General features: G+C 36.5%; 1 protein-coding gene across 7 annotated transcripts in view; it reads left to right on the plus strand.

Moving 5' to 3' along the window:
* cadpsb (Ca2+-dependent activator protein for secretion b) overlaps positions 1-24350 on the plus strand; it is a 95955-nt gene that overhangs the window by 62276 nt on the left and 9329 nt on the right. The window contains exons 12-23 of one of the 7 annotated variants that reach the window (XM_051113248.1): positions 5267-5403; positions 5488-5675; positions 6027-6131; positions 8883-8984; positions 9715-9778; positions 9992-10115; positions 13171-13239; positions 17159-17265; positions 17755-17784; positions 20046-20202; positions 20728-20869; positions 21865-22026. In XM_051113248.1, the coding sequence (XP_050969205.1) occupies positions 5267-5403; positions 5488-5675; positions 6027-6131; positions 8883-8984; positions 9715-9778; positions 9992-10115; positions 13171-13239; positions 17159-17265; positions 17755-17784; positions 20046-20202; positions 20728-20869; positions 21865-22026 (1387 nt within the window). Of the gene's footprint in view, positions 1-5266; positions 5404-5487; positions 5676-6026; positions 6132-8882; positions 8985-9714; positions 9779-9991; positions 10116-13170; positions 13240-14018; positions 14052-17158; positions 17266-17754; positions 17785-20045; positions 20203-20727; positions 20870-21864; positions 22027-24350 lie in introns of all 7 variants that reach the window. The other 6 variants (XM_051113250.1, XM_051113249.1, XM_051113251.1 and 3 more) reach the window with 6 other exon arrangements.

Consider the following 24350-nt stretch of genomic DNA (forward strand, 5'->3'; position numbering starts at 1 on the left):
GAGGACAACTGAGGGACTCAACAGCAGTTTAAACACTCACTGATGCTCTAGAATGAAAAACAATGCATTAAGAGCCGAAAACTGAAAAGTGAAAACTTTTTGAATTTGAAGATTAAGGTAAATTGAACTTATCTTGTCTTCTGGGAAACATGTATGTATCTTCTGTAGCTTCTGAAGGGCAGTACTAAATGAAAAAAATATGGTATTTAGGCAAAATAAGAAAAATGTACACATCTTCATTCTTTTCAAAAGTTTTCACCCCCAGGCTTTTAATGCCTTGTTTTTTCTTCTGAAGCATCAGTGAGTGTTTGAACCTTCTTGTAGTAGTTACATATGAGTCCTCAGAGTGAAAAAATGGATCACAATATCATACAGTCATTGTTGGAAAGGTTTCAAATACACAAAAATGCTGGAAAACCAAAGATTTTTTCTAAAGAACAGCAGGCCGTTTAACTGTTCAGGACAAACAAGGGACTCATGAACATTTTTTTTATAAATTCAACTACTGTTTTTTCTAGTGGACTATATGTAAACATCTTTTATGTGAAATATCTTATTCAGGTCAGTACTAAATAAAAAATAACATGCATTTTGTATGCACCCTCTTATTATGGTAAAATAACATTTTGCAGATTCTGCAAGGTGTATGTAAAATTTGACTTCAACTGTATTATTTCAGATTAGCTATTTTAAAAATATAGAACTTTATTGCAAAGTGTTACCAATGTTTTTATACTTTTGAAAGCGGTGACATTCTGTGGCAGCCTGAATTATTTTTATGGCTTAACTTTCAATAGTTACTGGATTAATTCTTTAAGCAGTTTATTTGCTCACTTGTTTATTGGATGCAGAACCTTCATAGAATCAATTAGAAGCTGATACTGGCATCAAATACACATTCGACCAGCATTCAAATATATGTCTGAAGGTAAGTGTATTTGCCAGTACAGTGTTAGTAAATGTTCCAGTGATTTAGATTGTATAAGTGTTTGGCAATTCAGTTCACCTGTGAGAATCCTGTCAAAATCAGCTGCAGCAGAGCACAACGTAATACACCGAAATATAGTTTCTTTCTTTCTTTCTTTCTTTCTTTCTTTCTTTCTTTCTTTCACTACTCGATCTGACCACCCACCAGTTCTCAAACTGCACTATCATGTTGAATACAGGTCGTTGTATTTTACGTTGTGTTTTTCTTCGTTCATGCTTTGCTTGTACCCTTTTTAGTCCTGCAGCTGTAGTGGAGTCAGGGTTTTCGTGTCTGCTTTTTCCTTCAGCCTTGTTGCTAGTCTTTATGTTATTCTGGTTTGTCCCTTCTTACCCTGCTGTCTTCTAGCTGGACTTAAGGGTAAGTGCTAACCTGTTAGCTAGCACCAGTCAGATAATCCTAAAACCATTATCTGACCAATGCAACGTGCTCTCTTTATCCTTTTTCTCTCGTTCTTTTTCTCCTCCTTTCAAATCTCACTCCTCATGCCTTAGACCAAAGTAGATTATTTTACTTTTCCGTTGGACTTTTTTGATGATGGTTACAACTACAAACTTTCATTATTCTTGCCAGTTTAGGTTGCATGGAAATTAGTGCGTTTGTACTTATCATTTAGCTAAGTTACTATGGTTTATGATTTATTTGCATAATTGCCTTCTCTACATAAACATCATTGGCATCACAAGACCCCTCAGAGTAAAGTAGAAGAGGGTTTGTTTTGTCCTATTGGTTATTGACCGAGCAAACTATTGGGTGGCATTTAATTGTAAAACATTTACCTGAAAAAATGATTGCTGTTTTAGAGTTTAATTTGCCACTTAATTGGCAGTACAGTAACTTGCAACAGTGAAGCACTGTTTGTTTTTGACTACTTGGACTTTACTCTTGAGGGTTCATTTGCCTTTCAACTAATTTCTTTATTTTTGAACTTGAGCTTCACAAGAGTTGGCAAATATGTAAGTGGAGTATTCTGAATGCCAATGTGAAGGAGCAGGCACTGCCGTCCCTCCTCACCGAGAAATACTCCTAATTATCTTTCGTCCGGTGGAAATGGGCCTCTTCGAAGTAGTCCCTAAACCCAATGTAGAACTTAGCAAAGATATAGCTCATTATTTGCACCTGTGTGTTTGCCTTTATACTGCTTGAGTAGGTGAGCATTTTGATGTCATGTTATCCATTCAGATGCTGATGGAAAGACAAGTTCATTTCTTCCTTTTTTGATTATTCTCCATTCTTTACAGAGAATGAATTAATTATTTGGTACCTTTTTTGGCTTCTTGCTAAAGCCGTGTATCTGCACTAGAACAGTAATGCTAGCCTGTTGGCACGCCACTGAAGTGGCTTGCTTGTCAGTGTGCTCAGCAACCCTTATGAACACACTGAAAATTTCTCCAGTATTGTCAACTTGCAAATGCTAAGAGAAAAATACGGAATGCTAATGGATAGGCAAGCGGAAAATGTTACTGCAGGTTTTTTTCCTTCCTCTTACCTTTCTTGCATGACGTTGGAAAGCACAGTGGAGTGTCTCACTGTGTTCCTGCATGTAAAAGACATCCATTTTCAATGAAATATCATATATAACCATTAAAAAATAAAATAATATTAATAAAAACTCGTAGCTTTTTTTGAATGCAGCACAACGGTTTGTGCATAAGCCGATTCTAAACAACTCTGTTGAATGTAGAAGTACAGTATTTTAATTAACATGCAATTATGAAATGTAAAAATGCAAATGAATAAGGCTAATAAATTCTTTAATCCTGTAGGCTTACCCTGTAATTAGGACGTCTTGTTTCTTCCCTACAATTCCGTGGTTCATATAACTCTTTTTCACGTTTCTTTCTCATCCTGAGTTGCTTAGTTATAGGGCTTCTTTGCCATTCATTCTGATGTTTATTTTTTCTCAACCCATTCAGTTTGTCTGTTGTCTACCCTCTATCTAGATCATTTCCTCAGTTAGTTCTTCATTCCTACAATCCCGTGTCTTTTCCTGTGCCTCTGTTTTTTCTTTTTGTCTTCTCTTTTAGTTTAGTCTACGTCGTCTTTATAATTGTAGCAATGCTTTACTCAGCCAAAGGATAACATAACTCGATCCAAGTTCTAATTAAGCAGATCCGAATAGAATTTATTTGTTTTCTACTGGATTAAGCACTGTATTTTTAGCCATATGTCTTCACAAAAAAGGTGTGAGATCATTGTTGTTATCTAGACACACACCCTAATCATTGGTGTAACACGATGCACATTTTTCTTCACATTTTCTCTCATTAGAGCACGCTCATCACCGCACAGATTTAGATTCTATCATTCTGTTGCTAATAAAGTAATTCATCAAGGGGCCAGTTTTTTAGGAATAACTTTTCTTGTACTAATTTCTCCAACAAATATATGTACACAGGACTTAGACTATTTAGCTGATTTTGATTACATTTTGCATATGCGACCTTGGACAACAAAAAAACAGTCTTAAGTAGCACAGGTATATTGGTAGCTGCGACTAAAAATACATTGTATGGGTCAAAATGATCGATTTTTCTTTTATGCTAAAAATCATTAGGATATTAAGTAAAGATCATCAGGTATTTTTTTAATTTTCCTACAGCAAACATATCAAAACTTAATTTTTGATTATTAATGTACATTACTAAGAACTTCATTTGGACAACTTTAAAAGCAATTTTCTCACTATTTTGATTTTTTTTTTGCACCCTTAGATTCCAGATATTCAAATAGTTGCCAAATATTATCCTATCCTAATAAACCATACATCAATGGAAAGCTTATTTATTTAGCTTTCAAACTATATATAGTTGTACCCTTATGACTGGTTTTGTGGCCCAGGGTCACATATAACATTGAGCATATTAAAGAGCCCATGAAATTGTTTTGTGGCTTTTTTTCTGAAGTTTCATGTGACGCTGAAGACTGGGGTATTGGCTGCTGAAAAGTCAGCGTTACCGTGACGGGAATAAATTACATTTAAAATATATTAATATGGAACATTTAAATGGTTAGAATGTTCTCAGTATTGCTGCTTTTACTGTATTTTTGATAAATAATACAGTAATTTATCACGTATAAACGTAAGAGACTTCTTTCAAAAACATTGTACTTACCCTAAACCTTTGAATGGTAGTTTATTATGAAAGCCCATATTCGCCACTGAATAAAAGGTAATTGTGAGGTAATTCTGACTTTTTTTCTTGCACTTGCAAGTTTACAATTGTAACATCTCACAACTAAAAATGAGGAATTTTTTTAAATCAGAATAGTGGAATATGAACTCGCAATTGCGAGAAACAAAGATAAGAACGTGCAATTCTGACATTTTTCACAAATGCAAGTTTGTATCTTGCAATTACGACTTATTTTTCCCGCAATTCTGACTTTTTTTTCGCAATTTTGACTTTTTTTTCAGAATTGTGAGATATAAACTTGCAATTTTAATCTGAAAGGTGAAAAAAGGCTGATAAGATCTCAAAATTGCAAGTTTATATCTCACAATTCAGAATTGTGAGATGCAAAATTGCAATTGCGAGAAAAAAAAATTTTTCTTTTAGAGGAAAACATATAAAAAAATTATGCCATACTCCACATATTTCTTTTTAATCATATCTTTAGAATGAAAAAGAAAACATTGCTTGTCAAGCCATTTCATGGGGTCTTTCAGTATTATCTTAAAGATAACCTTTGAGTATATTTAGAGATTTAGTCATTGCAGTTGTATTATTAAATTACAGTAGAAAATACCATGTTTGTTATTTAAGTCAATGGCTAACATATCGCCCCTGATTTCTTTTTTTGGCATTTGTATTTTTAGAAGCACACAATCCATCCTCTCTCTCGAAATGAATGACATTAACGAATTGCGAATGGCAGAATCTATTGTATTCATGTGAAAGAAACAACATTAAAATCCATCATTTGGAATTGCGCCACTTCCTCAAAGCCATCGGTGGCTTTTACGTTAAAAAGCTTTTGATTGAGAGAACAGGAAGAGACCACGCCCAGATCAGCTCATGCATGCACGTCCCGACTGAATGTGAGCTGAGGGTTATCGCTCAGTTCCACATTTGCTAGGTCCGATTGAACTCTGCTTGACTTTTGCTGCAAGTTGACAATGTGAAAGCTCAACGTCCTTGATTTGCCATAGAATACTCATTCTAGGTGTTTAGTTTTTTGTGGTGGGAGGAGAACAAATCATTCTCCTTGCTGTTTGCTAATTTCCTCTTCCTTGAACCCACCCCCTCTCCCTTCCTCTCCCATGAATGGCTGGAATAGATGCTGACAGGGCACAGAAGCACGGCATGGATGAGTTTATCTCAGCTAACCCATGTAGCTTTGATCATGCCTCGTTGTTCGAGATGGTGCAGAGGCTCACGTTGGACCACAGGCTAAATGACAACTTTGCATGTCTGGTAAGTGTTTTTTTCTGCTGAACTCAATGCAAAACAACTGTACACATAATTTACAAAGTGTCTACCCATTTGTTGGAATTGTAGGGATGGTTTAGCCCAGGTCAGGTGTTTGTTCTGGATGAGTATTGCGCTCGGAATGGGGTGAGAGGATGCCACAGACATCTGTGTTACCTTGGGGACCTACTGGAGAGGGCAGACGCCGGGCACATGATTGACCCGACGCTGCTGCACTACAGCTTCGCGTTTTGTGCCTCCCATGTTCACGGCAACAGGTACAGGCCCACATACGGATGCACCGCATTACTGTAAGATGTTGGGCGAGATACGGATCATTAAAGCAGAAACGAGGGTGGAAAACCAAGGGCTCTTTGCAAGTCATCAGCATATTTTTGCACCTTTGCTTTAGCGTTTATTATATTTTTTTCCCTGTGAATGTTCTTTATAATTTTGCCAAATTTTGTTTGATTTGTTGTGTCTTTTGTTCTCAATCATTTGTCATTTCTTTTCCACTTTTCTAAACCTCAGCAGTATTCTTTCAGCCACTACATTTTCCATTCTCCTTTTTTTGTTATTTTACTTTCCAAATCTCATTGTGTTGCTCATTCATTACATGTTCCTGATAGTCAGAGGGGGTCTGAGTTACAGGGGGCTGGCTCAAAGTCAGGAGGGAAAAAGGAGTCTAAAAAAAAGAGGAAATGTAAAACACAGCTGGCCCCTGAAAGCACAAGGTAAGAGGGCTTGTCAAGGACATATTCATATCAACAGCATCATGTACACTGTACAGTAGCAGCAAATGTATCACACAAAGTGAAAAAGCTCAGCTTATCTACTACAGTATTCTTTTGACCAAAATTTAAAAAAATGTACTCATTCTCATTCTAAACTCAAATGACATAGCATTTTTTAACTATCCCCCCCGTTTCACCTCATGATGCTTTGCACGAATTATGGGAGTAACTTTCTTTAAACTGTAATCAGGCAAAGCATTTTTAAAAACTGCATACAATGAAGTGATATTATTCTACTACCCTTCAACCAATGAACATTAAAGGATTAGTTCACTTCCAGAATAAACATTTTCTGATAATTTACTCACCCCCATGTCATCCAAGATGTTCATGTCATTCTTTCTTCAAGATTTTGAGAAAAACATTTCAGGATTTTTCTTCATATAGTGGACAATGGGTATCAAATTGCAATTTAAATGCAGCTTCAAAGGGCTCTAACGATCCCAGCCGAGGAATAAGGGTTTTATCTAGCGAAATGATTGGTCATTTTCTTTTAAAAGATTACAATTTATATACTTTTTAATCACAAATGCTCATCTTAGCTCTGCATCCACGACTTCATGCAATACATAATCATGTTGGAAAGGTCACGCATGATGTGGGTCAACATACTTTACAAAAAGAGGTAAAACAACGTCGGAGGAGAAAATGAAATGGAGTTTTTGGCCCTACCCTGCCTTTTTGAATCTAAGTACACAGATGAAGAACTAAACATGTGTGACCTTTCCAATGTGATTATGTAATGTGTGAAGTTGCACATGTGCATCGCAGAGCTAGTACAAAATTAGAATTTGTGGGTAAAAAGTATATCATTTTTTTTTTTTTTTTTTAGTAAATGACCTATTGTTTTCCTAGATAAGACCCTTATTCCTCGTCTGGGATCGTGTAGAGCTCCTTGAAGCTGCACTGAAACTGCAATTTGGACCTTCAGCCCATTGAACCCCATTGAAGTCCACCATATATTTTCCTCAAAAACCTTAATTTCTTTTTGACTGAAGAAAGAAAGACACTGTAAGTGAACTAACAATTTAAAAGTGAATTCAAAACTATAAAAGCATTAACAAATTACTTGAGTAACTCCAAAAGCTTGATTATTTCAGTACCAGTGTTACAGACAGATAGCAGTATACACTGCCCTCCAAAAGTTTGGAAACGCCCTTGAAAAGTGGGGTTTTGGACAATATTGGCATGAATCCTTTTTCATTTGTGATAATTTTGCACTGATAAGGGACGACACAAACTACGAAAACAAATTTTTAATTACAAAAATCTTACATTTTCGATTCATCAAAATCGTCTTCAATGATAATGTCAAGTTACTTTAATGTATTTGCACCAAAAAATGATAAGCATTTATGCTAATATCGTCCAAAACCACACGTTGCCAGGGGTGTTTCCAAACTTTTGGAGGGCAGTGTATGTCTCAAAAATCAAAAATGTTTATTAACTAGAACATGTAACTGATAAAATTTCAAAGTCATTTCCATCATCTAGACAGATAACAAATATTGTATTTACCAGGTTTAGAAACTTTCCAGTTAACACTGCTAATAGGAATTAGAAGTGAAAAGGGGAGACAATTACATTTACATTTTAAAGCATCTGTGTGGAAAAAACCTGAAAAGAGATGTGAGGATTTTTTGTGAATTCCAGTGAATTATTCATAGGATGTATTGTAAATTAAAATGGGAGAGCAAAACCACAAATCTGCAGTGTGTGTTATATTTTATCATACTATTAGAGTGGAATAGAAAGGAAAAATTAAAATAATCAGGAAGAAAAGAATGCAGTGGACTGAAGAGAGCCATAGATATTCTTGTTATACAATGTCACATTAAAGTAACAAGCATTACGTTACTTTCCTAAAGTGTAAAAATAGAACTTGAAGAAAAATTAGTCAACCAGTCTTAGTCTTGAAATGATTATTTGAATCTTTTCGAGTGGAACTTTCCAAAGACATAATTGAAAATGCAGTAGGGTCGTTAGGAGAAAGGTGGATAAACAACAACAACAAAAGAACTGTAAATCTTATACATTTTAAGATTTAGTCCTTTAAAGCCTGCATGATATTGCTTAATGTGAAAATATCCTGTGAGAAAAATACCTAGGCTCACTTTTAAATTCATTGAATTCAAGCCTATATGCACAAGCCTTGTACAGCATGTTTAGGTTAGGTTTCTCTTCCCACAGACTTGTTGAAAGTATATTTATTATTGTGCTGCAGCTGAGTGTGTATTAAATATATTTTAATGCAATATGATGCCCAACTGGAGTATTGTAACATCGATAGCTGTAAATAAAAAAAATGGGTTGGAAACAATGTCCCCCAAGAGTATCACAACAGGGTCCCATCTGCTGGGTACAAATACATTTATAGCCATTGTATTAGATTTAAGAAAGCCAGACATTGCTTCTGGTTAGATGTTCTTTCTGCACTCAGTGTGCCAGGCCTGTATTTTTTATTGTTACAAGTGTGATATACTGCATACTGAAATGTTAATGTAGTTTGATTACCTTTCACTGAAAATATACAGTGCTTTAAAAAGCAATTATGTAGTATTATAATTAGTTGTTGTAATAATAAATACACCAGTCCAAGACTTTCTTTTGACCTGAATCACTTTCACCTTGCCTCAAAATTGATCTTTCAAGTCAATTTGCAAATAATGGCATGTTTTGCTTGTAAAACAGGCCTGATGGTCTTGGAACGGTAACGGTGGAGGAAAAAGAACGCTTTGAGGAAATCAAAGAGCGATTACGTGTCCTTCTGGAGAATCAGATCACAAATTTTAGGTGAGTATGTAGATGAAAGATCTTTATTGAACATTTCACAAGATGTTATATAGCAGGAAGATGTACTTCAGTGGTTCTCCTGATATTATATTGTGCATCGAGTGGCAATCCAGCACCTTATTAAAATTTTTCGTCTAAAATGTCCTTTAAAATCATGCATTAAAAATTATATTACCACGGACTGCACAGACCCAACAACGTGCAAATTATTAGGCCGAGTAGGGAAATTGACAGTTTTTGTAAATGCATAAACAACACCAGAGGTGATTTATCAGCTTAAATGCATGGAACGAACAAATGCTGAGCCAAATATTGTTTTAGGCTAAATATGAGAAGTGCACAGCCATTATGTGCATAAACATATCAATGTGATTTCACCAAACGAGCTCGAATTATAGCCTGTGCAAATCAAACAAGACACTTGAATGTGGTTTCATTTTGCTCAGTGCGTCTGTTACCTTATATGGTTTTGTTTGTGATTTTCACTTGGAAAAAATACTGAAGATTTCGAGTTTACTGACGTCAACCATAAAAGATATGGAAAGCATTTTGTCTTTTCTTTAAAAGGGTTGCTTTGTGTTTTATTCCTTTTATTCCATCCATTTTTGGGTTTTGACCCACCAGTTGAGAACCACTAACGTACTCCTTTCTGATGTTTTCTGAACATTACATGCAAAAATTTAATTCTATAGGATTTTCTACAACCACGATGTAATTTTTGTTGTTGTAGGTATTGCTTTCCATTCGGTCGCCCTGAGGGAGCATTGAAAGCCACTCTGTCTTTGCTGGAGAGGGTAATGACAACATTGCTTATATTGATTCAGAGTAGCAGCAATAGAAGGAAAAGAGAAGCAATTGATGGTATTTTGTTCAGCGCCTCCTGTCCCTGTTTGCTTGTTTTGCCATGCATCATTATTTCACCAAAAAAAAAAGTTTAAAAATGTATGTTATACTAGGACAACAAAAATTTATGTCATAAGATAATTTGGATTTGTGCTTTTTCACAGGTGCTTATGAAGGACATTGTGACCCCAGTCCCGCAGGAGGAAGTCAAGGCTGTCATTCGTAAATGCTTAGAGCAAGCAGCTCAAATTAACTACCAGCGCATCACTGACTACGCCAGAGTGGAAGGTGACTAGCATTGCCCTCTTATTTCACAGCATTATGATTTTAAACCACTTAACCGTGCTATGATTTGAACCAGAAGAGAACTTTTGTACTTTTTAAACTTTTTTACTCTGCTTCCATTCATTTATATCAATATAATGCAGAAACTGTGGTTTATATTTGAATTATGTGCTTTGAGTAAATAATCTGTTCTTCTGCTTTCAGTTTTTAAAAGGAAAAGAATTTTAGGTTTGGGTAATTAAGGTTTTGTTTAAATTGTAGAAGTGTTGGTGGTTTGCAGGTAATGTTTTTTTTTTGTTGTTTATTTTTATCTATTTATTTATTACAAATTATTTAAATGTTTATCCTGATTTTATTTTATTTTATTTTCAGTACACCAGACTACTTGTTTGAAATGATATTCTTGTTTATTCTAAGGCAATTGCTGCTTTTGTTTCCCTCTTTCTTTTCAAGAAAACTTTAAATGTCTTGTCCATTCTCCTTTTGTGGACTTGTGTGTAAAAGTGCATTCAAATCCACACAAAGAAGAGCTTCTTACCATTTCCTATCTGCTGCGGTAACATAAAATTGGACATTTTTTCAGATGCTCTCCACACATTCTCTTTTTTTCTGTTATTATGGCTCAGATCAGGATGATAAATGACATCGAGGGTAGAGAAATGGTTACGGAGGAGGAAAAGGAACAAGGAAAATGAGTCAGTGAACAGAGAGGGATGCAGGAATGGGGACGGATCTTGCGGTGAAATAAATTAAGTATGTGGGAAGGAGCTGTTGCAGGGAGGAAGAGCCTATTAGAGGAGAAAACAGGTTGTGGGATAGAGGAGTGAGATGAAGAGGGAAGCATCCATGAAATAATGCCAGGTTGGGCAACAAGCGTGAAAGAGGATTACTAAGAAGCAAAAGATGGGCAGTAAGGAGAGGTGTCTGTTTGAAGAGGTGTAGAAGGCTTTGTGGGTTGGTTTTTGGGTTGGTTGTGTTTAGATGTTTGAAGATCATTTTCTCTGAATGAATACTTTCTGTTTCATCAAATCAATGGTTGTGTTTCTTATTTGGAGCAAGGTGACAAACCAATGATGCAAGTGATACAAATGGCTGACATTCTTTTAGAACACAGTATTATTGCCTTTCTAATGGGCCTTGGCTGATATTGACACAGTATCCTTAAAGGAAAAGCTCGCCCAAATATGATTATGTCATCAGTTATGTCATTTGAAATGCATATCGTTTTCTTTTCTTCACTGGAACACAATGGAGCTATTTCGCTGACTAAGCAGTTTTCATACAACGAAAAAAAAAAATGACAAAACACAATGGAAGTACCATAAAATCAAATTTGATGTAAATCTGTGGAAGAAAGAAAATTATGTTTTTCAAATGACAAAAGTTTCATTTTTGGGTGAACAATACACTATCGTTCAACAGTTTGGGGTTGGTAGGATTTTAAAAAATGTTAAGCCTCTTACCAAGGCTGTATTTATTTGATTAAAATAGTAAAAACAGTAATATTGTGAAATATTATTACAGTTTAAAATAACTCTATTTTAATATAATCTAAAATGTCTTTTAAAACTCTGTGATGGCAAAGCTGAATTTTCAGCAGCCATTACTTCAGTCTTCAGTGTCATTATGTCTTTGGTTGAAAAAATGTTTAGATTTTTGAGGAAAACATTTTTTTCCATGTAGTGGCTTTCAATGGCAGCCAACAGGTTGGAGGTCCAAAAAATGCAGTTTCAATGCAGCTTGAAGGACTCTACATGATCCCAGCCAAAGAATAAGGGTCTTGTCTGGCAAAACGATTAGTCGTTTTCTAAATAAATTTAAATTTGTATACTTTTTAACCACAAATGCGCATCTTGCACTAGCTCTGCACATTCCGTGACTTCATGCATTACGTAATCACGTTGGAAAGGTCAGGCACGGTTAGTTCTTCATCTGTGTACTCCGGTTCAAAAGGGTCTCCAACTTTCCTCCGACATAGTTGTTTCATGTTTTTTTGTAAAGGCCGTTTGACTTTTGTACACTGGGTCGGTACTTGGGCCTTCAACACGCTAATATCCATTGAACTCCACTATATGGACAAAAATCCTGGAATGTTTTCCTCAAAAACCTTAATTTCTTTTTGACTGGAGAAAGAACAACATGAACATGTTGGATGGCATAGGGTGAGTAAATTATCAGGAAATTCACATTTTCGAGTGAACTAATGCTTTAATATTATTATACAGCGGTGTTTCGTTTCTGAATGAATCCACGTTTTGAACAAATCGTGTGAATCAATGAATCAAAGGCTTATTCATAAAGAGAGCCATTTACTTAATTCCTGAGTGAATTAGCCTCTGAATGAATTAATTAATGGATGACTCATAAAAACATTTATCGCCACATGCTGGCAGATTTAGTTTCTTATTTAGAGTATCATTTCTTTAAAATAATTATAATAACAATAAAGGGATAGTTCATCCAAAATGTAAATTTGGCCATCATTTACTCATTCTCATGTCGTTTCAAACCTTTGTGGAACATAAAAGAAGGTATTTAGAAGACTGTTGGTAACAAAGCTGTTTTGGTTACCAGTGACTTTCATTGTATGAACAAATACAGAGATGTTTAGGCCGTTGCAGCCTAAATGTTTATGTGAAATATATTTTATGTTGAATCAAATGAAATATTTCTTTCTAAAGCTACAATTTGTAATGCCTACTTGATACTTTTAATTAATTTGATTAAAAAATTGAATTGACTGACAACATGCATCCTTGCTAAACAAAAACAATTAATATCTTAACTGTCCCCAAACTTTTGAACGGTAGTGCACCTTTAAAAGTTTTCCACTTCCACTTTGTTCCTCATTTTTACTGTCTCTAAGTGAGAATGTAAGGGTGATTGTGGTTTAAGGGTTTTAACCATCATATCATGTTGTATTATCCAACCTTTTCCCAAAACTGATTTCTTGATGAGAACTTCCCTTAACACAAGACATCCCTTCACCATATTCAACCCTTGACCCCCTTTCCTCTGACCCCAAACTCTTGCATGCCGGAATCCTCTTTTTCTTTAGGAAAAAAGAGGGAAATGTATGATCATCCTGTCTACTCCTTGGCTACACAAGTGATGGATTTAACCATCCGTGAGTAACAACTCCTCACCCTTCATTCTTTACCTCTCTTTCATCAGCTCGATCCTCCATGTCACATCTCTTTCGGACCTTTTCTGTTTTGCCATTTTCATATAGACGACTGACACTGAGTAGAGAACGATACGCAATGTTCCAATTCCAATTCCTTTGGCAGAGATGTTCCATCTGTTTGTAATACGACATGACTGATGCATTGTTCAGCTTCCTCTTGTCCGTTTTTGGTTGAAGCTCATGTTTGTGACTTGAATGCATTTTTACTTTGCTCGCTGTTTTACTTTGTCTGAGTGTATATCGTTGCTGTGGTGTGGTAGGTGGTTTCACTGGGGGGTTCCAGACACATCAACAGGTGACTGAGCTACCGGAAAAGCAGGAGTTAGCACACGTGTACGAGCTATGACTTACATGTTCCAACATCACAAGTTTGTCTTGTTCGTGATTACTACAACGATGGCTATCGTCTCTCTGTTCAGTATGTCGTTCAGTTGCTACTTTGCTATGTGTTTTTGTTCTTGTCGTTCCAGGTAAATATCTACATGTGTGTTTGTTTGCCATTGTTTTTTTTATTATTATTCTATATTAAATACACAATAATTCTCTGGAGAGCAACCAAGAGTGAAATCACCAGGGATGCGGCACCGACTTTGGGCTAAAACATGCCACCTTGAGGAATAATTCTTCTTCCTCCCCCAGTTCTCCCTTCTCTTTCTCCCTTATTTCTCCCTCTCCTTATGTTGCTCTGACTCTCTTTTTCTTTCTCTCTCTCTCTCAAGTTGAGAAAACTCTAAAGGATCAGAAGGATCCAGGTGAAGCTATGTTTGACGTCATCCCCTGTCCCCTTCAACACATCCTGGCACATGCACATGACACTATTGCAGGGAAAATTTCTTTAGTCTGAAAGTCCTGTACACGCTTCGACACAAGGATCTCCCTTGTGCGATTCTTTTTTGTGAAGATAGTATTCTTCTATAAATATATGCACAAAATGAGGGTAAAATCTGGTATATTACGACTTTAGAACTTGATCTTAGCACTTAACAGTCTGCCTGATGGTGTTACATTATGCAGACTTACAAGAAGTAATACTATCTTTAACAAATATTTCAGTGGCAGTCTTTTCAATGTGTTAAAATGTGAGGGTAGAATGATTGCAAATCTTTCTTGCTGAAGTTCTGGGAATAAGTTTGTAACTAAATCTTGACATAAGTATATTTTCAAAAAAAAAAAAAAAGTAGTTCTCAACTGGTTTTGATGCAAACTTGTGTTACAACCCACCAGCTGAGAACAACTTTAAATCTTTAAATCAGAGATATTTTGCTTTTACATTTCCAGTCATGGTTTTGGAAACCTGACATGACCAGAACATTTTACACACATTGAAAATAGATAAAGTATGAAATTTGGATAATGATAATCATAGATTATCATTAGATCCATTGTCATTACTTTATCATGTTGTGTTGATGACATCATGGCCTTAGGAAGAGTTAGAATGAGTTTCTATCAGATATTAATGTTTCACAGTGTAGTAAATTTCAGTACAGTGCCCCACAACCCCATTAATAACCCATGAATTTAACAGACCGATAAACCAATGGCATAAAAGTGAACATTTCACACTGTAGACACCAAGATTAAAGAGTCAGACTAAATGATAAATAAGTAATGTCCTTCATGACTGAAGTAGCAATTCAGTCAATAAATTAAAGATTTTCTTTTCTCCTTTAGTGGAGACCTCAGCCTTGCTGAGTTGGTCGGTATTTTGTTTTATTTCTTTAGCTGTTTTTTTGTTTTCTGTCTTACTCATTTCATCTTGTTCAGACTAAAGTTGATTATATGTTAAACCAGAAACACTATTGTGTGTCCTGATGTCCCCATTTCATCAAAGTGTTGCATATGTCTGACAATCTGGTCTGCTTTTTCCCATGTGTTGGCGTTAAATTCTAGACAGCATTGAGAAGTCCTACCAATTATTAGTAATTTACCTAGATACATAAAACTACAGTATTAGTATAAATGTATTTATAATGGGGTCCAAAAGTTTGTGTCCACATATTCAAACAAGTGAAAAGTGATGTAAATATGGCATAGTCAAGATTCTGCATTTTTTCTGCAAGAAGTTTTTGTGCACTTGTATTATGAGGTTTTACACAAAGTAGTGGAGTTCATGCAGCTCAAGAGCTGTTGTGAAAAGAGACAAACCAAAATACTGCAAAATTTTATTTTTTAGGGGTGGAACGTTTCAACTTACTCACGGTTCAGTTTGTATCACGGTTTTAGAGTCACGGCATCGGTATGGTTTGGTATGTGCTATGTTTAGGGAAAAATTCTACTGTCTCATAAAATAGAAAATATGAATAATCTATCTAACTACAAGCAACAGCACAAATAAATACAATAGAGTAAAGATACAAATAAAATAGTGATTTTTCAGTTTTTTTAGGTAGGTCTAACATTAGTTTTTAGGTACAGAAATTGAATAAAGAAATCCAATGTAAAATAGCATTGCCTATTTTACTGTATAAATTAAAGATTAATCGTTATTAAAGTTACAAAAGCTATTCAATCAAGAGCAGTGAGTGATTTTCTTGTTGTTGCTGATTCAGTGCACTGATACAGTACGTTCAGCCGGCTATGTCTGCTATAGCATAATACCAAGACAGGCTTTCTAACATCATTTTTGTGTGAATTTGTCCATCAGTGTTGCCAAGTCCATCGTTTTCCTGCAGAATTGGGCTACTTTTACACTGTTGCCACAGGACGTTTTTGATGTTCACGGGTTGAAGCGACCCCAATAACGTCATATTTAGCCACTGAAATGCGAGTTTACTAGAGAAACACAGACAAAAAAAAAATTGTATTTGATCCCCAGAACACGGTTTTTAACTTGGACCCCCCTCGAAATGTGTTTGGGTTAGTCTTGTGCAGCAGTTGGGCAGGTTTAGTTGTGAAAACCTGACAACGCTGTTGTCCATTCAAACCGTAGACTGTAAAAAATATGGATGTAGTGTCCGTGACGTCACCCGTAGGTTTCTGAAGAGCATTTTTGAAGCTCTTAGTGGGTGGGAGTCGGCCGTCGCCATCTTGGAATCGCGTCACTGCACGTCACTCCCGGATAACCGAAAATGGGCAAAGAGGCGAAACGTGGGTGGAGCTGGTTGCTGAAACCACGCCCACCTAGCGCGACGGTGGTGACAGCAGCGGCAATCAACCTGTCACTCCAGTGGCCACGCCCTAAATTATGCAGAACTTTAAGGCTTAATATAATTTAAATGGATGAGTTATAAAAAAATTCACCCCCTCACAGTTGACATGAAGGGCAAAATGAGCTATATAGACCAAAACCATTTTTTGTACCAGGCTGTAAACATATTTTTTTCTGCTGTAAAGTTGGGCATTTTAACATGTTTTACGTGTTTTTATTTATAACAAACCATATTACAGATGCGTTTTAAATTGAACCGCAGTACTAGTGCGTGCCGAACCGTGTGTGGAGAACCGCATGAGAACTGTTTCACCCCTAGTATTTTTTATTTACTTAAGCTATTATGCTGATAATATAGTTTGTAATGACAAAATACATATTTGTTAGAAAAAAAGCATTGCTCTTTGGATCGCTTGTGGTCTCAGATTTTTGAACCCCAATTTAGTTTTTTTTATTTGCCTCAGAGATTACAAAAAACTATTTATGACAGCATTCTAGTGTCTCTGACATCAGTTAGGCATCTTTTCTTGAAGTGTTATGAGTGTCATCAACAGTGTTGTCATTTCTGCATGCTCAGTTAGTTATTTATGACCATAGCTTCTTCAGACTGCATTGTAGTGCTCATGACATCAGAGATTCATAGAAAAAATATATTAATCAACCACTGTAATATTAACCATCCCTCTTCTCCCCACCATTCTGCTCCAGAGAATGTAGCTAACCTAGCTACGCCTGCTAAAAAACTGGAGCATGTCATCCGCCTGGCAGAGTTAGTCATTGAGGTTCTACATCAGAACCAGGACCATCACGCCGAGGTGAGTCTGGACTCGTTCTCTCTCTTTCCCTCTAAGTTCACTCTCTTTTTTCTTTAGTACATTATAGGGCTGATTTTAACAGCCAGTGGCTCCTCTCTAATAATAAAAAGGCAGCTCTAATGCAATTTGTATTAGAGAAAATTAGTGAAACAGCAAGAGTTCACTCTCCCGTGAGATCCAGGTCTCTAAACCACTTTCCCTGGATCTATACTCTAAAGAAAGCCTCGGAATACAGATCGTTTCTGTGCTCTGAATGTTAGATTCCTTTGGAATGCCTATAGCTAAATAGAACTGAAGTTGCATTGAGTGAATAGAGAGCCAAGTACGCGTTTCAGCCGTAATTATGATAATTGGCATGTTTCAGCATTTACTATTCCAGGAACAAATGCATAATTGGCTTTATTCCGAGATGCAATTTAAAGTATTAGGTAATCCATGGTCTTCCTGAGATTTATAGATTTACTGTATCTTTCTGAATATGCTTAACAGGCTGCGGTCACAAGTACAGGAGACCAGTCGGTACAGTATCACGTTTCTTTTTTTCTTAAGTTGTCATCACATAGTGTACCTTTTCCCTCAAGCATGTCGAATCACGCAGTTAAGGGCTTTTCTGTTATGTCTGGGTGGAATGGGGCAAGTTGATGCTTAAAGAACATAATGGAATTGAGATATAGTGTTGGTCTCTTGGATTTCTGGGAAATTCTTAAATATCTCACCCCTCACACACTGATGCACAAATGAGCAATATATTTTAGACATTATGGTAGAATCATCTGTTTCAACCAAACGTAATTGCGACTTTATATCTTCCAATTTAATTAAATCTCGCAATTGTGACTCTATATCCAACGTTTTGGGGAAATTTGTTTCTAATCAACATTAACACTTTGCACATACATCACTCTCTACATGTTCATGTTTTTCCTCACCATTCACTCCATGGTGATGTTGCAGGGAAAAGAGGTATGTGGTCCAAATGAATGCAGTGAAAAAGCCCCTTACTGGCTTGTGCATGAGCTATGAAGGGTTCCCTTCCCCTGTTATGTCCCGTTCCTCACAACGTGAGGAAATGTTTTGCTGCGTCCGACATGGGTTCGTCTTAATTCCTCAGCATTGTGCCTGTCAAGTCTCCCTTCAAACTCGTAAGGCTTGCGTCCCCGACTGGCAAGGTCAATGCTCAATGATTCCTTTGCTTCCAGGGGGAATGTTTACATTTACCCACCCGCCACGCTAGTTGTGTCACCCTAACTTTTCCCAATTAATCGTGTTCCCTTCTGCTAGTGCACTTGGACTTCACAATCCTTCGAAATGACCAAACCAATGTCATAACATAGCCCTTTTCCCAAGACTGCTCTTGCTGATTTTAAGTATGGTTTTTTTGTATTCAGTCTAGAAGGTGTTAGAGTTAACACCTACCCAGTGCTCTCAGATTAGCAAGAAGGGCCTTGGGGAAGGATTCATGGGTTGCTTGGATTTGGTGTCTCTTATCGCTCTCTACCCCACTTTTTTACATGTCTGTCTGGTTAAGCTCAGCCATATGCGTTGCCCTGCTACACTAGCAATTGCTATATTTGTTGGTCCCAACGTTATGACCAATGTAGCTTTTCAGGGGTTAATTATGAAGCTTGCAGGTAAGTTCTATGGTAAGTTTGGTTTTAGAGCTTGCTATCCCTTTGTAGCAGAGCGAATTTGGGGGAAAGCTGTGTTGAAGCTAGAGGGGTTAAAAAAAGGACGGAGCATGCAACCGAAGGGAAGGATTATGCCTCTTAAAAAGGCTGATCAGTTCCCTGAATGGGTTTATCACTGGTCGGTTGTTTTAATTATAAGAAAAGTGTTTTATGCCAAGACTGCAAGCAAGCCTGATTGATCTAAGAAACTCCTGTTCAATACCCCACTACAGGCCCAAAATTTATGGTCACTTTAAGAGATTAAAGAAGAAATATTCCATCAAACCATATGCATTGCCAAGTAAAGAAGTCTGCCGCTTGCTTGCAGTCTTTGGCGTATCAGGGACAGCAATGTTGCATGATCGCAAGACACATCCCCATCCCGAGGGTAGGGATGCAGTGATGTGAACGATTGAACTACATCTTCCATTTGGAGGGCAAAAGCATGCAGGGATTTCTACCTCACTTGCATGAGAACTGCACCTCCTCTGGCATCTTGACTCCACTGGCAATTAACCTGATTTAGGAAAAATGACCTCGAATATGCAAACATTTGCAACACAAGATTTAAGGTGTATTGTCATTTTACTGCATTTGAATGAAGGCCCTCTTGTTAAAGGAGTTTTAGTTTTTCTCTTATTTGGATTAACAGGTTTTCTTTAGAGGGCTTCAGAATTTTTAGATATGCAACCTTTTATAGAAGATTCATAAATTTCTTCTTATGGTATATATAGTAGAATTTTCTGTGTTGCAAATTTATATATTGTTTAATGTAAGTTTTAAACTCCATAATGATAAAATGATCACCTTAACCCTTGTAAACTGGTTACTTGAAAGCCTTATCTATTTAATTAACATAATGACCTCAATCACTGAAGCAAAATATGAACCACTCAGACCGAAACTCTTACCTCTCTTCATTTGAACTCTTACTGTTCAAATAAAGAGCAATTATTTTAAAAGCAGATTTACTAAGTGAATATGTGAAATACCGTATGATAGACACTTAACCAGTTTACAATCTTTCTCTTGCTTGAGATTACCTAATGCACTTGTGATTTTCTAACTCTCTGCTTCTTGTTTCATTCTTTCTTCCTTCACTGGACTATCAAGGCCTTTGCATGGTGGTCAGATCTGATGGTGGAGCACGCTGAGAACTTCCTGTCGCTCTATGGAGTTGATATGGATGCTGCTCTTGAGATCCAGTCTCCCGAGAGCTGGGACAGTTTCCCGCTCTTTCAGCTTCTAAACGATTTCCTCCGTACCGACTGTAAGCACATTTGGGTAACAGTTCTGAAAGTACTGTTCTCTAAGGCTACGTTTACACTGGTGCGTTTTTATTTTAAAACGCTGATAAACGATCCTTGTCTACACAACACAATGATCTCTGTCTACACAACCAAAAATGCATATCACATGACCATTCAGGCTACATATGTCATCAAGGATGTCTTATTTAAGAGAAGTAACCATAATAAAATTCACTGTTATACCTTGGGATGTAAAAATACTGTAATTTCTTATTTTACTTTGCAATTTAACGGTTGCTTTTCTTAAACGAGCCTCCGAAATGAGACGCAACAAATGAGTATGATGTTAAAAGTCTCCGTTTTCGAGGGTTGAATATGCTGGTGTAGTGTAAATGACAGGCGTAACCGTAGCAAAAGTTATGCGTTTGAAAATGAAAATGCACTAGTGTAAATGTAGCCTACGAGTACCTACACGTACTATCATTCTGTTTAAAATGTATGTTACTCTAATTGTCATAACCGACTATTTTATTCTGTTTTTACAGATCACCTGTGTAACGGAAAGTTTCACAAGCATCTGCAGGACCTGTACGCCCCTCTTGTGGTGCGATATGTGGATCTTATGGAGTCCTCCATCGCTCAGTCCATTCACAGGGGATTTGAGCGGGAGTCATGGGAGCCTGTAAAGTAAGACACCACTTCCTCAACAATGTGTGCGGTGACCGGGAGCCAGGGCCTTTCAGGACAAAAACATCACAAATACCTAAAAAAATAACTTGTATATATGTGAGATAGCAGGGACAGGCATATCTCCATCCTTTGATGGATATTGTTCTCTGCAAAGCTATATAGCTAAGTAAATGAAACTGTTTAGCATCCAGTTAGATTTCTCAGGTAAAGTCTGAAACAAGTTTGTTTACACCATTGGGGGGAAAAAACATTTTTGTTTTAATTAGAAGAATTAGAGTGACTTACATGAGAAAGCTGCCAAACATCAGAGGAAGTTCACCAAGTCCACAGTCTACAAGCATAGACTTCAGTCAGCGTCTTGCAGGTTTCCATCTTTTTTTTTGTGAACTAACCCTCATATTGTGCGCTTTGAACAGAATGCTTTTTATGTCCTAATCAATTGTTCTGTCATGCTTGATTTTGGTTTGCATGTTGATTTTAATGATTTCATACCAGTTCCCAGCGAACAGATAACAATATTTAGATATTTAGAAAAGATACCGCCTACCCAAATATTCCCAGCTTAACAGAATACTCTTCTGTCAATTAAGCTTATGCCCCTTGAGAAATACATGTCAGTATGGATTCCCTCATTTGTTTGTTGTCTGTTTGTACGTCTGAAACCCCACCACCGTCCTCAAATCTTTCGAGCTGCTGTTTGTTCTTGCTGTGGAGAAATTCTGCTTTTACTTCCTTTTTATATAAGTGTGCTGTTGTCGATATTATTGACCACAAGTTTCTTTCTACTCAGGTCTTCTGTTTAAATGTGCTGTAGATTCCCTCCCTACATTTAATGACCAGTTTTTATGTGTCTGCTCTTTATGTGTGAAGATGGTCTTCTCCATTTCTCAGTTTCTCTTTTTTGTACTGTATGTCTTACATTGCTTATTTGCAGCATTCCACACTGCCACTGTTATGGATTTTTTTGTTTCTTTTTTTGTCTGTTTCTGCAGGAGTTTAACAAGTAATCTGCCCAATGTGAATCTACCAAATGTGAACCTCCAAATTCCCAAAGTACCAAATCTTCCCGTGCCAGTAGCAGGACTATCTGTTAACCTTCCACAAATGCCTAGCTTTTCCACTCCGTCCTGGATGGCTGCTATATATGACTCTGAGTGTGTATTCAATGCATTTACCTGAGATCTGATGCATTCTAAAGTCTTCTTGGCATGAAAATGTTTGGGGTTAGTTAACTTACCGTTAAGTATTATTGAGCTGCAAGATGTTTGCTAAACTTGTCGATAGTTAAAACACATTTAAACAATGGCTAAAGCAGACTTTCTGTGTTCTTGGTATTGAATATAGAATAACTACAGGGCAAGATGACTTGCCTCTAGAATCATTCTCATGTCAAGTAGCCTGCAAAGGGTTCCAGACAGGCTCATGTGATTTGTTATTTGAAATGAGAACTGAAAAGCTCTCCATTTTCCTCAATGTGCATGCCATTGAGGTTAGACTGAGGTGGTGAGATCTGGATTGCAACCCAAACCTACAGCCAAGCCAATGCTTTGCATTTAAAAACAGCCTTGAAGTTAACAAACATTGAACAGTAATGATGGACTAACACTACTTTTTTAAAAACCAATTTTGTTTCAATTTGAATGTTATCTTCTCATCTTTTTCAAGTTCATTTTGTTTCTCATTTTCAAATTTACCTCTATCCTAAGCAATGTCATTGTAATCAATGTTTAGTTACTATTTTTATATTCCTTTAGAAAGTGCTTTTTAAAAGTGCCTGCATGAATTATGCTGGGACTCTAAGGTTTGTTGATACTTTATTAAAAAGAACTTGTAGAATTATCAGAATGCCGATGGTAAGAAGAATGATTCTGGAGGATAGCTGAGGGAAACATCAAGGGACACTGGGTTTGTTTTGTGTGGAAGGTACCAGTGGGTGTGGGTTGGTGCAACTCCCTGCCTGGTCGTAGCTCTGTCATTGCGTTGGTAGCTGATGCTCTGAAGTACTTCATTACTTCAGTGTAGCTGGCATCCAAGGCAGTAGAAAATAACACCCAAGAGTTCAAACATCAGAGTGGGTTTCTTTTTCAACACATACACATTAGAACAACATTTGCAGTAGAAGATCACTTTATACCCATTTCAGTAAGGAATTTCAAGCACAGATCCACTTGATCTTGAACCTAACCAGTTTCAAGATTGCAGCAGTCCCCATAAGACATGATTCACTCTTATGTTTTAACTCTTTAACCCTGGCCCTTATGACACATCTTTCTACTCAGGATGGCAGCGTCCTCAGAGTCGACTGCATGGTGTGTTTTGATCTCGGAGCTCCTTTAATTTCTGTGGGCATGGGTGGTGAGAGAGAGCTTGATCTTTCCTCCATTTTTTCATTGGACCTTGTCCTTTACTAGCTTTAATATTTTGGTTTAAACATACATAATTTCATTCCAAGTCTGATTTCTTTCTTCTGTGGAACAGAATTTTTTTTTTTTTTTTTTTTTTTTTTTTTAACTTCTCCTGATATTTTTTGTCTATACAATGAAAGTCAATGTTTTGGACCCCATTGACTTTCATTCTAAGGACAAAAGCATTGCTCAAAATATGTTTTTGTGTGTGTGTTCCAAAGAAGAAAGAAAGTCAGGTTTGGAGAGACATGAGGGTGAGTAAATGATACAGAATTTGCATTGCATACAGAGTCATCTTTAACATTAAACACTAACTTGTAAGGAAGTATTAATTTTACTACACTGTAAAAAATAAAAAACACAATTTGTTGAGTCAGCTTAAAATAATTTGTTACCCTGCTGCCATAAATTTTTTAATTGAGTCAGCTAAAATAAGTTTAGTTAACTTGAAATGCTAAGTTGTACTAAGTAACAACTTAGATATTTGTGTTTGCTAAACTTAACAGATGGGTAAGTAACCCAGCTGCCTTAAAATTTTAAGTTGATTCAACTCAAATATCTAAGTTGTCACTTAGTATAATTCAACATTTCAGGTTAAATAAACTTTTTTTGAGTTGACTGAACTTAAAATTTTAAGGCAGCCAGGTTACAAATTATTTTAAGTTGACTCAACAAATTGTTTTTTTACAGTGTAGGTAACAGATATCAGTAAAGGGGTAGTTCACCCAAAAATAAAAATTCTGTTATTAATTACTCACCCTCATGTTGTTCCAAACTCGTAAGACCTTTGTTTATTTTCGGTACACAAATTAAGATATTTTTGATGAAATAGGAGAGCGTGCATAGACAGCAATGCAACGTCAAGGCCCAGAAAGGCAGTAAGGACATCGTTAAAAAAGTCAATCGTTAAAACATCACGGTTGACCAACTGATGTCATATTAACTATTTTAACAATGCTCTTACTACCTTTCTGGGCCTTGAACATGGTAGTTGTGTTGCTGTCTATGCAGGGTTAGAAAGCTCTTGGATTTCATAAAAATATCTTAATTTGTGTTAGGTTGAATAATTAATG

Source organism: Labeo rohita, chromosome 6 (assembly GCF_022985175.1).
Source record: "Labeo rohita strain BAU-BD-2019 chromosome 6, IGBB_LRoh.1.0, whole genome shotgun sequence".
In the NCBI taxonomy this organism is placed as follows: Eukaryota; Metazoa; Chordata; class Actinopteri; order Cypriniformes; family Cyprinidae; genus Labeo; species Labeo rohita.